Source organism: Cervus canadensis, chromosome 31 (assembly GCF_019320065.1).
Source record: "Cervus canadensis isolate Bull #8, Minnesota chromosome 31, ASM1932006v1, whole genome shotgun sequence".
Taxonomy (NCBI): domain Eukaryota; kingdom Metazoa; phylum Chordata; class Mammalia; order Artiodactyla; family Cervidae; genus Cervus; species Cervus canadensis.
In genome coordinates this window covers 32,366,327-32,385,176 of record NC_057416.1, presented here as the reverse complement: position 1 = coordinate 32,385,176, position 18,850 = coordinate 32,366,327, and the positions used below count along the sequence as shown (strand labels likewise).

General features: G+C 37.5%; 1 protein-coding gene across 1 annotated transcript in view; it reads left to right on the top strand.

Annotated features, from left to right (window-relative positions):
• The first annotated feature begins 7,975 nt into the window (after nt 1-7,975).
• ADAM2 (ADAM metallopeptidase domain 2) overlaps nt 7,976-18,850 on the top strand; it is a 108,424-nt gene continuing 97,549 nt past the window's right edge. Inside the window, exons 1-4 of the mRNA XM_043454360.1 lie at nt 7,976-8,104; nt 8,685-8,761; nt 11,087-11,142; nt 16,257-16,335. Coding sequence (XP_043310295.1) covers nt 8,050-8,104; nt 8,685-8,761; nt 11,087-11,142; nt 16,257-16,335 — 267 coding nt within the window. The 5' untranslated portion in view covers nt 7,976-8,049. The remainder of the gene's footprint in view (nt 8,105-8,684; nt 8,762-11,086; nt 11,143-16,256; nt 16,336-18,850) is intronic.

Below are 18,850 nucleotides of genomic sequence, written 5' to 3'. Positions count from 1 at the left end.
CCTAAAGCTTTCAATTTCACAAAGCAAAGTAAATCCTGTGAGTGAAAGTATGCAGGCTCGTGTCTATTGATTCTGTTCTCGAACCCAAGTTCCTGTGTCCGACTCAGAGTAGAAACTTAAGAGTTTGGAGCAGAGAAAAGCTTATTGTAAGGGCCAAGGAGGACCAACAGCTAATGTTCAAAAACCCCAAACTCACTGATACTTTTAGGGGAAGAGTTTTTATAGGTAAAATTTGGGGCAAGGGCTGCAAGGTGTGGAACTTCCCTCTGACTGGTTGGTGGTGAGATAACAGGGTTGTGTTCCAGCCATCTCAGTCATCAGCCTTTCCAATCAGTGTGGGTCCACTTGCTTGTGCTCAGCCTGAAGTGACCGCCTCTGTCTGGGTTGAGGCGGCCCTAGTTCCTGCTGAAGAACTAAAGGTATGTACAGACTACTAGGCACATCACCCGAGGAGAAACCGCGCCAGGCCCCTTGTTGCACTATTGTTTCTTCCTGCCTTCCCTCACTTCCCTGGTTAGCAACTGTTTGAATATGCCCTTTGGAACTCCTGGAAGGTCGAGGAAGCTGAAAGTCTTTTTCCTTCAAATAAGAAATGGGAGACATGGAAAGACTTTTGTGCCCAGGAGGGCCCCACAGGGTCCTGCTCAGCTTCAGTCCTTCTACCTCCATAATCCTCAAGTAGAAAACAAGAAAGTTGGTCTCTTTCGAACCTGGAAGGTTGTTCCATCCCAAACAAACATTCCATCATGCACTCCTGCCACAGACTGCCCTCAGATTCCCAAAGCCCTGGGGACTCACTCCCATCTCAAGAGAGGACCCGTGGGTCTGCTCTCTCCAATAGCTCGTGATTCTCACACACTCCCCTTCCAAGTTCTGGGATGTTGAGAGGAAGGCTCTACAACTTCTACACATCTTAAAAGAATGATATGGGAGAAGGGTCTTTGAACAACTCTGGCCAATAAAACCAACATCTTAGAAGAAGTAGACCATTTCCATTAGAAACAGATTTTTTCCTAATAAATATAAAGAGAATATCCAAATATTTGTAAAGACAGGAGATGTATAAGTAAAAATCAAAACAAAGCAATAAAGCAACAATAAAAATCTGTCTCATGAACACAGGCAATACACTCTCCAACATAAATCACAGCAGGATCCTCTATGACCCACCTCCCAGAATATTGGAAATGAAAGCAAAAATAAACAAATGGGACCTAATGAAACTTAAAAGCTTTTGCACAACAAAGGAAACTATAAGCAAGGTGAAAAGACAGCCCTCAGAATGGGAGAAAATAATAGCAAATGAAGCAACAGACAAAGGATTAATCTCAAAAATATACAAGCAACTCCTGCAGCTCAATTCCAGAAAAATAAATGACCCAATCAAAAAATGGGCCAAAGATCTAAACAGACATTTCTCCAAAGAAGACATACAGATAGCTAATAAACAGATGAAAAGATGCTCAACATCACTCATTATCAGAGAAATGCAAATCAAAACCACAATGAGGTACCATTACACGCCAATCAGGATGGCTGCTATCCAAAAGTCTACAAGCAATAAATGCTGGAGAGGGTGTGGAGAAAAGGGAACCCTCTTACACTGTTGGTGGGAATGTAAACTAGTACAGCCACTGTGGAGAACAGTATGGAGATTTCTTTAAAAATTGGAAATAGAACTGCCATATGACCCAGCAATACCGCTTCTGGGCATACACACCAAGGAAACCAGATCTGAAAGAGATGCATGCAACCCAATGTTCATCGCAGCACTGTTTATAATAGCCAGGACATGGAAGCAACCTAGATGCCCATCAGCATACAAATGGATAAGGGAGCTGTGGTACATTTACACCATGGAATATTACTCAGCCATTAAAAAGAATTTATTTGAATCAGTTCTAAGATGGATGAAACTGGAGCCCATTATACAGAGTGAAGTAAGCCAGAAAGATAAAGAACATTACAGCATACTAACACATATATATGTGGGATTTAGAAAGATGGTAATGATAACCCTATATGCAAAACAGAAAAAGAGACACAGATGTTCAGAACAGACTTTTGGACTCTGTGGGATAAGGCGAGGGTGGGATGTTTCGATAGAACAGCATCAAAACATGTATATTATCTATAGTGAAACAGATCACCAGCCCAGGTTGGATGCATGAGACAAGTGCTCGGGCCTGGTGCACTGAGAAGACCCAGAGGGATCGGGTAGAGAAGGAGGTGGGAGAGGGGATCGGGATGGGGAATACATGTAAATCCATGGCTGATTCATGTCAATGTATGACAAAACCCACTACAATATTAAAAAAAAAAATCTGTCTCACAAAGAAAATCTTAAATCCAAATCACTCTACTTCTAAAAGGCAGCCTATATGTGTAAGAAGGTTGTTTTAAGTTGCTCATCTCTTTCCTGCCTAGAGAAGTTTCTTCAGTGTTGCAAAGCTAATCTGGTGGTGCTGAAATATCTTATTTAGATTTTGCTTGTCTGTTCAGCTTTTGATTCCTCCATCAAATCTGAATGAGAGCTTTGCTGGGAAGAATATTCTTGGTCGGAGGTTCTCCAGTAACCCACTCCAAAGTTCTTGCCTAGAGAATCCCTCACAGAGGAGCCTGGTGGGCTACAGTCCATGAGGTCATAAAGAATTGAACATGATGGAAGCAACTTGGCATGGCACAGCACAGGTTCTTCCCTCTCATCACTTTAAGTATATCACGCACTCCATCAGGCCTGCAGAGTTTCTGCTGGGAAATCAGCTGATGACCTTATGGGAATTCCCTTGATTATTATCATTTTTTACCTCGTTGCTTTTAATACTTTTTCTTTGTCATTAGTTTCATCTGTTTGACTTCTGTGTGTCTTGGCGTGTTCCTCCTCGGTTTTGTTCTGCCTGGGACTCTGCACATCCTCCACTTGGGTGCCTATTTCCTTTCTCATGTGAGGAAAGTTTTCAGCTGTCATCTCTTCAAATATCAGGGATGCATGTAATATGAATATTGGTGCCTTTAATGCTGTCCCAGAGATCTCTTAAAAAATCTTCATTTATTTTCATTCTTTTTATTTTGTTCTGTAGCAGTAATTTCCACCATTCTCTCTTCCGGGTTACTTCTCTGTTTTTCTGCCTCATTTATTCTCCTATTTATTCCTCTAGTTTGTTTGTTTGTTTTTAATTATTTCAGTTATTGTATTGTTCATATCTGTTTGTTTGTTCTTTAGTTCCTCTACATCTTTGTTAAATATTTTTTGCATCTTCTCAATCCTTGCCTTCAATCTTTTTCTGAGATCTTGATCATCTTCACTATCATTATTCTGAATTCTTTTTCTGGGAGTTGGCTAGCTCCACTTCACTTTGCTGTTCTTCTGCAGTTTCATCTTGTTCCTTCATCTGGGACCCATTCCTCTGCCAATCTTGACTAACTTTCTGTGATCGCAGTTTCCATTCTGCAGGCCCTGGATTGTAGTTGTTGCTTTGGCTATCTGCCCTCTCATGGATGAGGCTAAGATGCTAGAACAGGGTTCTTGATGAGAAGAACGGATTCCTGCTCAGGGGTGGGTGTAGCTTGGTCTTGTCCCTCTCATAGGTAGGACTGTGCTCAGAGAGAGTTTAAGCCACTTGTCTGCTGATAGGTGGGGCTGTGTTCCCACGCTGTTGGTTGTTTGCCCCAAAGCAACCCAGCACTGGAGACCACAGGCTGCTTGATGAGCTCACGGTAGCCTCTTGGAGGGCTCACACCAATAGAGTCTTCCCCAAACTGCTGCTGCCTGTGTCTTTGTCCCCGCAGTGGGCCACAGCTGCCCCCACCTCTGCAGGAGACCCTCCAACACCAGCAGCTAGGTCTGGCTCAGTGTTTGATGGGGTCACTGCTTTTTCCCCTGGGTCCTGGTGCAAATGAGACTTTGTGTGCACCCTCCAGTAGTGGAGTTTCTGTTTCCTTCAGTCCTGTGGAAGTTCTGGGATCATACCGCACTGGCCTTCAAAGCCAGATTCTCTGGGGACTTTTCCTCTCATTGCCAGACCCCCCAAGCTGGGAAGCCTGATATGGGACTCAGAAATTTCACTCCTGTGGTATAACTTCTGTGATATACTATTGTTTTCCAGTTTATGGGTCACCCACCTAACTGGTATAGGATTTAATTTTATCATGATTGTGCCACTCCAACCATCTTGTTGTGGTTTCTTTTTTTTTAGGCTATAGGGGATCTTTTTTTGGTAGGTTTCAAAGTTTTGGGAGGAGTTTCCAGGTGGCTCATTCTGCCTGCCAATGGAGGAGCTACAAGAGATAGGGATTTGATCCCCAGGTGGGGAAGATCTCCTAGGAGAGGAAATGTCAACCCACTGCAATATTCTTGCTGGGAAAATGCCATGGATAGAGGAGCCTGCCAGGCTACATTCCATAAAGTCACAAAGAGTCTGACATGACTGAGTGACTGAGCACACACAGAATTTTTTGACAATGATTGCTCAATAGTTTGTTGTGATCTGGGTGTTTTTTTTAAGAAGGGAGTGAGATCACATTTTCCTATTCTACCATCTTGAGCTGATTATCCAGATCACTCCACTTCTAAGTTTAAAGAAATATTAAAAGAAAAAAAATCATAACATTACACTGACTCAAATAATAAAGGGATAATATAGCCTGTTGGGAGCCGCCGGGGTGCGCCCAGTCCGTGACAAGGTCATGGGATGAGAGAGGAACCTGCAAGGCAGCTCTTCCTCACATGGGGCTGCCCTGGGGGCCCAATATGTCCCCTCGGGAGCTGCCAGGATGAGAAAGGAATCTGCAAGGCAGTTCTTCCCTTCGAGGTTGTCCCGGGGGTCCGGTATGTCCCTTTCTTCCTTCTGTCTTACTGTTGTTGGGCTTTCTATTAATTTTTGGAAATATAATATATAGTAATAAGGCCTCCCTGGAAAAGTCCAAGCCTTTTTGGAAATTCTTATGATTGTTCTGGCTCAGGACATGACCATAAACATCAAGTCAAAAAAAAGAAGGAAAAGGCCACAGGTATAGTTTGGCTGCTTGCTTAAATGATTATAATGTTCTAGAATAGAAAAGAGTAGAGGCATTTAGATTTAGAAGTAGATATACTGCTTCAGTTTACTTGCTCTTTAGGTGAGAGGGTTTTCATTATTTCTATTTCTTTGCTGCTATTTGTTCATTGTTTCCCTTTCTTTAAATAACATGGGGTATTATGGGTATTTTTGTAGGGTTAGGAAATGGGGTACATAGGATTTCAATAGAAGATTTATATTAACCAGCTTCACTGCCATTATCTCACTATTAATAGAGGTGTTTTGCTGCTTTAGAAATGTTTTTGCTATTTAATAGTTAATCATTGTAAATTGAGATTTTGTGGTTTCAGGTAAAGAAAAATATCAGGGTTTTCACATGGTACTATTCTCAGAAATGTCAAACATGTTACTGTGACCCTTCCCATGTATTGTTTTATTGTCCAAAGAATTTACACTATACCTGAGATTTGTAGAACTTTATTTTGTTAGAATGAAAATGATAGGCCATTGAGGCAAGAAGACTATGTACGGGACATTTAAGAAAAAACCCTGTAATCGAAAATGTTCTAGATAAATGCATAGGGGAAAAACATGGGGAAAAAAAATATTGACAGGAGCACGAAACCAATATCTGATGTAATATGTGGTGACTTAAGGGGGAGGTAACATTCATTCTATAAAAACTGAGCTATCCTAAAAAAACAAACAAACAAACAAAAAAAAAACCTACCTCTTCTACGCAACCTTCTGCATGTGTCTGTCTTCTTCCTCGCCGACACCACTCATCCCTTGGATGTTCCTGGACCTGCCGGGGCTGGACCTTGGCAATAATCCAATTTATTTTACAGCTCCAGCATATCTCTGATACCAAAAACAGTAGCTTCATTAAGGTGAAAATAACAGGCAAATATTTATGAATTTGAATGCAAAAATTCTAAACAAAATGATGGCAGATCATCATTGCATCAGATCATAATGCATCATGACAATGTCGTATGTATTCCAAGAATACAAATATGTTCAACACTGGAAAATCAGTAAGTTTAATTCACAACATCAATAGAAAATGGAAAAAACTATATGATCAATTTATACAAAATAAAGGTTTAGATAAAATCCAACTTCCCTGATAAGATATCTATTATGAAAATCCCAGCAAATTGGAAAAATATAAATTTCTGATCTCGAAAGGGTATCTACAAAAGCCCAATGATACAAACTCCAGTGAAGAAGATATTTGTGACTATTGTATCCAATGAAGGCATCATATCTAGAACCTATTAATAAGATCGACATATAATAAAGGAGACACATGGCCACTTAATTGGAAAATGGACCAAGTTTTCAAACAGGTATTTACCAAAACTATATAAATAGCAAATAAACATATAAACATGTGCTAAAACTCACCATGAAAATAAAAATTAAAACAAAAATGTACAACATCTACAGGTCCACCAAAATGACTAAAATGAAATAAGCATTAAAACAAAAACAAATGTAAGCATTGATATGAAATGTAATTCTTGTACATTTCTGGCGGGAATGTACAAATTAATACAGTAACCTTAGAAAACTTTTTGAATGTACCTACTAACATACACACTATGATCCAGCAACTTTACTCTAGAAATACACCCAGTGTAAATCACTAAGTGGCATATACCTAAGTAAAAAGTGGTATTTATAATGATAAAGATCAATTATTCAAGAAGACAAAATATCCCTAACTGGGCATATTAAAAAATGATACATCTTCAAAATACAAGAATCAAAAATTGACAGACCTTAAGGAAATAGAAGGGCCAAACATAGTTGTTTTTCTTTTTGTTTTTTTTGGTTTTTGGTTATTTTCACTGATCCAAAATATTTTTTTAAATTGAAGTATAGTTGGTTTACAATATTATATTAGTTTGAGGTGTACAACATAGTGATTCAAGAATTTTTATAGATTATACTCAATTTAAAGTTATTATAAAATATTGACTATATTCTCTGTGCTGTGCATTATATCCTTGTAGCTCATTTATTTTATACAAAGGAGTTTGTACCTCTTAATCCCATACCCCTTTCACTCTCTTCCCCACTTTCTCCTCCCCACTTTATAGTTCGCTTGCTATATCTGTGAGTTTGTTTCTTTATACTCATTTGTTTGTTTGATTTTTAAGACTCCAAATATAAGTGATAACATACAGTATTTGTCTTTTTCTGTCTGACTTATTTCAGCAAGCATAATATCATTTGCAACAACAGATATGGACCTGGAAGGTATTATGCCAAATATGTTTTTTAATAGCTGCAACTATAGTGAATAAAATTATAATCAATAGTAAAATAGAAAAAAACAGACATATTCATTCAATGCACGCTATACAGCAACAAGAGAAAAAAATAGCTGTTACTATTCACAATATGTATGGATCTCCTAATACTGTTAAAAGAACTTAAACATAAAAAGAATACATGATGATTAGCTCCATTTATATAAGTTGAAAAACAGACAAAACTATTGTCTTAGAAGTGATTATGAGGGGCTGCTGACATTTGTCACAGTCTGGCAGCTTTGGTATTTCTATATGTTATTTTTTAATCTGGATCTAGGTATTAATTATACTGGTCTATTCACTTGAATATTGAGATGTATATAAATATTTATTATGTATCTAATATGTTTATTGATAAATATATAAATATATATATTTGTACACAATATATTATATGCAAAAGTTCAGGTAAGGTACAGATGAACCTTCCTGTTCATTAGCTGCTGCTTCAACCTTTTGTTTCAAAAGGGATTCTGCACTTTCTTAGCCAGAAGGCAGAGTCGCACCGGGTTGCAGCCTCCTCCTGCTTAGGCTCAAGGGCCCAGGCCGCCCACGTTGAGCAACACACAGCATCCGGAGTCTGAACCCGCGGCTCTCCCCGCCGCCTACCTCCAGCCGTGTGCGTGGCCGGGGCCGCGGCGCGCGCGCCAACCGCCCTGCAGTCGAGCCAACGGCCGTCACTCGGCCGGCGTCCAGGACATCAAGCCATGTTGTGCCTTCTGTCTCTGCTCCTGGGGCTCACCGGGCTTCAGACAGAGGACAGTAAGTACAAATTCCCTCTTCTGACCTGTTGGGGATGTTAGGGCTCCTTTCCGTTTCCCTCTGAGAGGCCGGCTGTCTCTGTGAAAATGCTTTCGTGACGGGAGCTCCAACTAGTAAGTCCGAAAACACTCCCGCATTGCCTCCTTCCCCAGTCAAAATCCACTTTGGTCGCGAGGGTCTTGACCACTCTTCTTGAGACCGTAGTAAATACGTGTGATGCCGATGCCGGGGCTGGAGTACACACCTTAAGTTGATTGTTTCACAGACTGCCCTGAGTTTTTGATCTCTGGATTCTGTATTTGGAAAGTCCAAAGGATCTGACTTTCTTTGTTCTAATAATACTTGAAACTCTTGCCTCAGGGTTACCGGAACCTGCCCACAGGGCAATATTCCTAAAGAAGCATGCTTATTTCTCTTGAAAAGAGTTGTAATTCTAGAAAGAAGTGGATATTGAGGGTACTTGAAAAGAGAGCAGAAATGAGGGGCAGCATGTAGAATATTATGGGTTTAGATGAGGAAATGATGAAGGAAGCTGTGAGGTGATGGATGTTGCCCCAGTAAAACATTTTGCACCTTGCAGATTCTGAAAGACTACGTGTGCAGTTCACAGTTCCGGAGAAAATACGGTCAACATCAAGTGGAGGAGTAGAAACACATGTAATTAAAGCACTAACATTTTCCACGAACTAAAAAAGCATGTGAATATTTTGTTCCTAATAAGTAAACCTGGTGCTTTTCATCCTTGCACACTTTCTGAATTTTATATTTATCCCTAATTTTTCTTAAGTGAAAAAACCCTTTTGAAAATGAACCAAGATTAACAGTGTTTCATAGAAATATGGTGAAGTGATGCTTATGTTAAAGTCCCAAGGCCCATCTTCTAAATGTTTCCCTCTTGAGTGTCTGAATAATCTCTGACTTGACCCATTTGGAGTCTCTCAACCCTCACTCACCATGCAAGATTTGGAGGATTTTTAGTTGTTGTTTAGTAAACCTATGGCATCCTTATATGGAATGATAAGTGTTTGACTTAATGAAATGTTACATGAATAATTTTTATATCTTAATTGCAAACATGTTAATCATTAAGAATTTTTTTCATGCCATCTTAGTTTGTCTTGGTTCAGGTATTAGTTTTCTCTTTTTTATTCTTTGACTCAATTAGAAAGACTCTTATCTTTTTTAAATTAATTTCCAGAATAATTTCTAAAGAAGTGAAGTATGGTTTTTGAAACACGACACCTGAATTTTCTTTTTAATTGAGTAGTAAATGTTTAGATAATTTGAATGCAAATACTTACTTAGCAACTACTTAATGCTCACCCTAACACAGATATTACAAGCCTAAAATTGTCAATATATAATTTATAAGGGAATATGTATTTAATGAAAACTTTAAACTACTTAAATAGAAAACAAGAAGTGAGACATTTAACAGCATTTTAAGAGTGTTTCATGTTTTATGGAAAAAATCTATGGAATTACTTGGTCATATTAGAAAATATGCACGGAACCTACTTAAGAGGGAAATGTCTTCAGCCAGGTTTCACCAGATTCAATGACAGTAATTCCCATAAGAGAAGTAGAAGAGAAGTCTTTCCTCAACTGTCAAATTCATGAGGGAAAATTTTTGACTATTTTGTTAATATCTCTAATTCCAATGCCTAGAATGGTAATGGATACATAATAAGGGATTAATAGTAATTTTTCAACTGATGAAGTTATCATACCTACCGATTTCACAAATGCTGCAAACACAATATGCAATGTGTTATATTTATAATTATTATAATCAAGAAATTATCATAAGAGAATATTCAACTTAAAAAAGACTAGAAGATTTTAAAAATAACTGAGTGGAATTTCTATATTGAAAGATATGCATGTAAAATCAAGAATTAACAGTAGAACAGAGACAGCTGAAGAAATAAACAGATACAACATGTAAATGGCTAAACAAAAACAGGGGAATTAGAGGCTTATAGGTACGGAATAGTTAGAATTCCTAGAAAAGAGAGAGAAAAAGTCTGGAGAAGAGGTTACATTAAACATAGATGAACTGAGATCAGGTATCACAACACAGAATAAATGCAGCTTATTAGAAATTAGAGTACATTAACACTTTCAGATTACAAGAGAAGAAAATATTTTAAATGATGTGCTTCAGCAGGTAGAAATTGAAACTGAGACAAAGAACAACATAAAAGCAGGAACTGGTGAAAAGTATGGATGTGTATAACTCAAAATAAATTGAAGATGCAATTGTAATTGTAACAAATAAAAGAATACAAAGCACACATATATCTTGATACAATGGAGAATTAAATTTTAAATAAAACTTTGTACTTTGATTAAGTTTATCAGAAATCACATACCTTTCAAATTGGATTTTAAAATATATGCCTGCAAGAGAAACAACTAAATCACAAGGGAATGGAAAGGTCTAACACAAAAATAAGAAAAAATTGTACAAAGCAAAGAGTAAAGTTAGCATTTACTATACAACCATTATTTATCAGGCAAAATTTATCTTAATATTAACAAAATCAATGAATAGTGCATCCAAACTTGGAAGAAATTTTATAAAATCTATAAATATCAAGCATGTGCAGTTAATTCTTTGCTATACTACATAAATGTTCTTTTGAGTAATTATATTCTTTTAAGTGCAAATTTTTCAATAAGTTCATTATTAAACACACTTACAGATTAAAATAATCAATGTTTTAGGTTCTATCTTACTGGCTAAACATTAAAAATGAAAAAAAAACTGCACATATTATATTATCACATCTCTTTAAAATGAAGCAAATATTTTAATATCTGATTCCATTGGAATAAGTCAATATTAAATTATAAATTTTCCTCTTTTTATTGTATTAGTGTGCTATAGGATGTGATTATTGGTAGCATAAAAGATAGCTTTCCTTTATAACGTTTTTCTCACTTTTCTTTTGCCTTTTTAATCCACTCTCCTGCCAGGTATCCTACAACATTTTAATTGAAGGGAAAATATACACTGTGAACCTAATGCAAAAGTAGGTGACCTACGTTATTTTATCACCTTTTCTTTGTTCTATTTATAATTACTATTTATATTTATTTAGAAAGTAATTATTTTGCATTCTTTAATATTTTCAGTTGCTGGCTATTTGTCTCTTATTTTATGCTTCAGAAAAATCTTTTAAGCACATATATTAATTATCTTGAAGTTTTCATTAATACATAAATATGACTTGTTTTCAAGTTCTCATATTCAACTTAGTTTGAAAGAACATAGTGGATTTTTGAGTGGAAAGAACAGTGAGTTTTAAATTAGTTTACACATCAGAAAGTATTAAGGATGTGGAATATAACTGTAATTACCCAAACTCAATCCCATACAAGCTGAGGAAATTAGTTAAAAAAAAAAAAAAGCACACCATATTCAGGAATAAAGAAAAATCAAAACTCTAGTGGTCTTTTTTCTATGGGCTTTATTAAAAGTTTTAGTCAGTCTGTCTCTTTATATTATCTTCATCAAGAATATTCTGGCTTTTACCACTTTCATTTTCATATATTTTACAAAAAACTCTTCCACAAAGAAATGTCCATAGATATTGATTGTGACTTCATTGAATCTACATAGTACTTTTGGAGGAATTTTTCCTATCATTCTCTTTCAATTTTTTATTCAGTCAGGAATTTTTTTAATTGAGTCTGAAACTCTTTTTTAATGCAATCCAAATTATTATCTTCTTTGTAGGTATTATTATTTTCATATATTGGAAGAAATCTGTCTCCATACAGTCATGAATTCAAGCTGCCACTTTTGTCTAATAGTTTTTATTGTTTTCATTTTCATACTCAACTCTAGGATTCATCCAGAATTCATGTTTGTGTGTTTTATGAGCATGGGAGTCCAGATTTGAATATTTTTTTGTATTACCCTCCAATGAATCCAGCACATGCTACTGAAAACATAATTTTCCCATTTGACTGTAATGAAATGTTTGTCATCATTCAAGAGAGTGTTTATGACAGGGATCTCTTTCTGGACTATTTTCTCTAATTTTAGGTTTATTCCCAAGCCCTACTTATCTGTACAGATATCACACAGTATTAAGTACTGTACTAAGTCTAGCTGTGTTCAACAATTTGAAGATGCTCTTGTTTTTCTTGATCCTTTGATTTTCTATATTATGTCTGAAGTCATTTTTGTCTTTTGTACATTTTATTTTGTATTCCTTTTTCCTTCATAGTCTCCATTTTAATGAATCTATTATTTTATATTATACCATTTTCTTTCAATTAAATTCTTTGTTATATATCTTTTTCTATTCTTTAGTAGTTTCTCTAGACTATCATATTAATTCCTGAGTTATTGAATCTAATATAAATTATTACTTGTACTAGTTACTCAACATTGTTGGGGGCTTCCTTGGTGGCTCAGATGGTAAAGAATCTGCCTGCCATGCAGGAGATCCTGGTTCAATCCCTGGGTTGGAAAGACCCCCTGGGAAAAAAATAGCTACCCACTCCACTGTTTGCCTGGAGAATTCCATGGATGGAGGAGCCTAAGTGGTCTACAGTCCATGGGGTCAAAGAGTCAGACACAACTGAGGAACTAACACACACACACATAAGTTGTTAGATCATTAAGCCTTTTTCATTTCACTTGTCTTCTACTTTTTCATTATTTTTCTTATATGCTTTTAAGCCCCAATGTAACAATTATCTTTTGTACAGTCAATGTCCCTTTATAATTAAGCATGAATTTACCCATTGTGGCACTCTTCATTTTTCCTACATTTGTTTCTATCTGCAGTTAGTTTCTTTATGTCTCAGGAATTCTCTTCACTTCTATTGTAGGTCTGCTTGTTTTTGATTAGCTTGCATTCAGTGTTAAATATTAGCCTGATTCTTTTTCTTACTTTAAATATTTCAATTTATTGTATATCAAATTTACTTAAGTTGAAAATATACAAAAATTATTATATATATACATATATATATACACATATACATATATATTTATGTTTAAAAGTAAGGATTTAGAAAGAAGTTCACCAAAAACTTTCACAGTAAAATTCCTGAACAGTGGGATTGCAAGTGATTTTTTTTCTATGTACATTTTTCTAAATTTTCTAGAACATACACATCCAGTTTCCTGTGTCAATTGTAACAAATCACCACAAACGGAGTGGATTACAACAATAGAAATGTATTGCCTCACATTTTTGGAGGCCAGATTTCTGAAATTAGCATCCCTGAGACAAAATTAAGATGTCAGCAGGACTAGGCTCCCTGGGGGAGGCATAGTGTGTCTTCCACACCTCCCTGCTTCTGGTGGTTGCCAGCTTTCCTTGGCCTGTGACCTTATCATTTGAATCTTCAGGGCCAGCATCTTTCAAATCTCTCTCTGCCCCATCTTCACCTCACTTTCCCCTTTGTGGTCAGTTAAATCTCTTAAAAAAAAAAATTAGATGAATTGAGAGAGTAGCAGTGGAACATATGCACTACCATGTATAAAACAGATAGCTAGTGGGCAGCTGCTGTATGTCACAGGGAGCTCAGCCTGGTGCTCTGTGATGACCTAGATGATGGGGTGGAAGGGGCTGAAGGGGGCCTTTCAGGAGGGAGAGGGATATATGTGTGTACTTATGGCTGATTCACATTGCACATCAGAAGCCAACACAACATTGTAAAGCAATTATTCTCCAATTAAAAATAAATCTTAAAAAAAATCAAGAAAAGAAAGAAGATAATTTTTATGTGAGTATAGTTGGTTTACAATATTGCGTTAGTTTCTACTGCACAACAAAGTGAATCAGCCATACATATACATATATCCCCTCTTTTTCAGATTTCCTTCCCATTTAGGCCACCACAGACCACTGAGTAGTTAGTTCCCTGTGCTATACCGTAGGTTCTATTTAGTTATCTATTTTATACATAGTGTCAACAGTGTATATACATCAATCCCAGTCTCCTAATTCATTCCACCCCTCTCTTTTCCCTCTTGGTGTTCATATGTACATTTTTTTTTTTACAATTGTGTCTAACCTTATTCTTAAAAACTTTTTTGCTGGAATAACTTCTGGGATGACCTTTTTAAAATGACTTTTGTCCTTTAAAAGTATTTATTTCATTGTCTTCTGGCTTTCCTCTTTTGTATTGACAACTTAAGTTCTCAGTCTTAGTTTAGTGCTCTTCTTTAAAGGGAACATCTTTTTCTTCTTGATACTTAGAAGGTTTTATTTTGGTTTTCATCAGCCTTTAAAACTAGTAATGTAGGTGTAATTTTTCTTTGCTTTTATCATGCTTGAATAAAATAGGATTTATTGAGTCTGTATCATCAATTTTGAAAAAAATATTTGGTCTTATTTTCAGAGATTTAGCCCCTTGGCTACTCTGTGCAACTTCAAAATGTGGCAAATGATTTTACAGGGAAAGAAGCTATGTATTTGATACAACATAAATATTCATATGTTTATTCCAGAACTGCACAGCCACCAAAAGTTCTGCTGGTTTCTAGACCTCTCAGTAATAGCTTCCTCCCTCGGCCAAGCATAGATATATGACTTCTTTCTTTGCCAAAAAACAGTACCTGCAAATCACTAGCTAAGCCTCTTCATAGGGCTTTCAACCCAGAATCTGTGCATTTCCTAGAGCTCCACTCCATTGTGTGTTATTTTCTTTTTTGCTACCAGAATGAGGGAAATTTTGGTCTGCTTGTCAGTGGTTTGGCTCTTTGATCTTTTGCTTTAACAAATCCAGACTGCCATGACAGTTACCAATTTTTATACTATACATATTGGGAAAATGAAAAGGAAATACCTACACCTACCTTTTCTTTTTATAGAGACTTTTAAATATCCTCTTCCCATGTTTACAAATAATGTGTTTTAAAGTGAGAGCCCTACCTTGTCTGTTGACTTCATGTCATGTTAGTTCAATATTTGTTGACTATTATTTTCCAGATATTTTTAAAGAGCTTGAATTACATGAGTAAACAAAATGCATATGAATTTTATATTATCAAATGAGACTAATAATAATGTGATTTAAAAAAGGGGATTAGAAAGAATATTAGAAAGCGACACATGCTTAAGCAAAATTACAGCGCAAAGTAAGAAGTGTCATTTGAAAATCATATGCTTCAATAATTGGGAAAGTTACCAAGTTTTATAAACTTGTCGAGAGAAGCCTCAGGGACATGCAAGTATATAAGCAAAGACTTGAAGTAGGTTAGACAACCAGCTATGTTGAAAAACATCCTGGAACAGGCAACAGCTAGTGCAAATACCTTGAGAAGAAAGTCTGCCCACTTTGTTGTTTTTTTTTTTTTTTTCATTTATTTTTATTAGTTGGAGGCTATTTACTTTACAATATTGTAGTGGTTTTTGCCATACATTGACATGAATCAGCCATGGATTTACATGTGTTCCCCTTCCCGATCCCCCTTCCCGCCTCCCTCCCCATCCCATCCCTCTGGGTCTTCCCAGTGCACCAGCCCTGAGCACTTGTCTCATGCATCCAACCTGGGCTGGTGATCTGCTTCACCCTTGATAGTATACTTGTTTCAATGCTATTCTCTCAGAACATCCCACCCTCACATTCTCCCAGGGTCCCAAAGTCTGTTCTGTACATCTGTGTCTCTTTTTCTGTTTTGCATATAGGGTTGTCGTTACCCATTCACCTCACTGTCACACAATGGGTAATGTGTTTAAACACAATGGGTAATGCCCACTGTGTTTAAAAAACAGCAGGGAGGACAGTGACAATGAGGTGAATGAGGAGAAGTCTGAAGACAAGAAATTTTGAGCCAAATTAGAACTGTGTGTGTGTGTGTGTGTGTGTGTGTGTGTTAGTCACTCAGTCGTGTCTGATTCTCTGTGACACCATGAACCGCAGCCCACCAGACTTCTCTGTCCATGGAATTCTCCAGGCAAGAATACTGGAGTGGGTTGCCATTTCCTTCTCCAAAATTAGAACTAAATTCTTGTATTCAGAGAATCTCTCTGTCTCCTTTCTCTCCCTTTCTCTCTCTCTGTCTCTCTTCCTATCTATAATAAATATAATGAAAGAAATATCTTTTCAAAATAAAATCTAGGAAAGACATTTTCCCTTAGATACTTATTTAATTTTCCATGAAAATCTTATTTTACAGAGCTTTCTTACCTCATAATTTTAGAGTTTATGGTTACAGTGGCACAGGAAGTATGAAACCTCTTGAACAACAGTTCCAGGTATGTTTTATTGTCTGTTTTGCCTTTATTATATGAGATTCTGTGATCCTCTTACTTAGGGTCCACATAGTGCTAGATTATAAAGGGCTGGAGTTGTGTTTTGGCACAAATATAACAGCATTTTGATGATGTGTTTTCAGTTAGCTTTGTGACACAGATGGTTAAACAAACCACAAATGACCATGATGCATTTAAGCCACTGTTTCATGATGGTGCATATGAATGTGGTTAAAGGGTTGGATATGGAGTGAGATACTTACAATGAGAGAACCTGACTTGAGTCAGGAAAGCTAAAACTGGAAGAAAAGGAGAATCCAAAGATTGTCTGATGTTCAGGGACCAAAGAAGTACACACATTACATTTCATGCACATTAAGGAATACATTAAATGTTCATCTATTTGGAATATTCAGAGCTTCATTTAATAAAGCTTGTGATTTCTTGTAAAAATAATATAGAAGGATGCATAGAATTTGAGGGATCACCCATGCCTGAAATGCTGTTTTTGCTTTTTCCATTTACCGTGCCTCACCAATACGTGCGGAGAAGGCAATGGTGCCCCACTCCAGTACTCTTGCCTGAAAAATCCCATGGACGGAGGAACTTGGTAGGCTGCAGTCCATGGGGTCGCAAAGAGTCGGACACGACTGAACGACTTCACTTTCACTTTTCATTTGCATGCATTGGAAAAGGAAATGGCAACCCACTCCAGTGTTCTTGTCTGGAGAATCTCAGGGACGGCGGAGCCTGGTGGGCTGCCTCTATGGGGTCGCACAGAGTCGGACACGACTGAAGCGACTTGGCAGCAGTGGCAGCAGCACCAATACGCGAAACATGGTGATAACTAGTCTCGGAGAAATTCACACAGAAATGGTTTTGAGCCAAGCCTTCAACAGAAGAAGGTGGCCAAGGAAATGGGTTTTAAGATGGCGGGAGGCATATCTGCATTCCCCTTGGGGAATGGGTCTAAGACCAGTGACTCTGAGATAGCTAAGTATGCCCATAGCATGAAACGCCTGGGCAGGCACACAGCAAGCAGGAGAAGGATATGAGCGGGCCAGGCCATGAAAGATATGCTGTGCCATGGAATTCCATATGGACTTCATCCCTACTGACACAAGGAACCGCTGGGGAAATTCCAGCCAGAACTAGCCTAGCCATGTTCACACTCACCAGTGGCTGTTCGGTTAGCAGTATAGAGGGTGAACCAGGGAAAGAGGTGGAAGGCCTTGCTAGCCTGGGAGAGCAGAAAAGAGATGACCACAAGTGCTGTGCACGTGTGGCAACTGGGGAATGAAGAGGCTCATCCAGTGCAGCCTCTGAGAATACCTGCACAAGAAGGTCTGGTTCACTAAGGTGGTGACTGGTAGGACTGGGTGAGCACCATCATCCTTTTATCACTGCTTTCTCTTTCCCTGGTTTCAGTTACCTACTGTCAGCCAGATGTATCAATGTAGGAGATGCTGAAGGTGTGGGTTCGATCCCTTGGTCCGGAAGACCCCCTGGAGGAGGTCATGGCAACCCACCCCAGTATTCTTGCCTAAGAATCCCATGGACAGAGGAGCCTGGCAGGATACATAGGCCATGGGGTCACAAAGAGTCGGACATGACTGAGCGGCTTAGCACACACCAATACCTGTTTGATTTTTTGTTTGCAATCCTGATTTCTATGTAGCAAATTATACCATTATATTGAAGTGAAAGTATTTTTATAGACTAAGCTCTTAACAGGGAAAATAATAAATATGGTGAGTTCTTTCAATTTTGCCCAACAGAGTAGGCAAATACATGTGAATCATCTATGGAGTTCTCTATACAAATGTATAGATAATGCATACTGTCTAGAAGTCTTATGATATATACACTTATGCATATATATAAATAAAACAGACATACTATGTGGCATTGTGTGTGTGTGTGTGTGTGTGTGTGTGTGAGTGTGGTGAAGGAGATGGTGTGCATGCTCAATCATATCCACCTCTTTGTAACCCTATGGTCTAGCCCGCCAGGCTCCTCTGTCCATGGGATTCTCCAGGCAAGAATACAGGAATGGGTTGTCTTTTCAGTCTCCAGGGATCAAACCCACAGCTTCTATGTCTTCTGCACTGGCAGGCATATTTTTACCATTGAGCTACCTGGGAAACCTCGAGAGGGAGAGAGACAAAGATAAAAATAATAATAATAATAATATGCACGTGGCCACAATGTCCCACACCTACTTTTTATGTGATTGTATATACCTAACACCTAACTCTATTTCCTCCCTCCCCAGGAGATAGTCATGAAAAACAAATGTGTACTTAAAGAGACAAATCAAAGACTGTTTTAGTAATAACCTGAATGTAGCAAGTTATTGAATGCTGGCCTCAAATACCATGTTAGCAAAGTATGTTTGCCAAAGCTTCAAGCCTATCTTCAGTGTAGGAAAAATCAGGAGAGTTTATTAAATTGGGTTAGAAGCATATAAATCTGTTTTTCATGAATTCCACAAGTGATTTTCATCCCTAAAATCTTG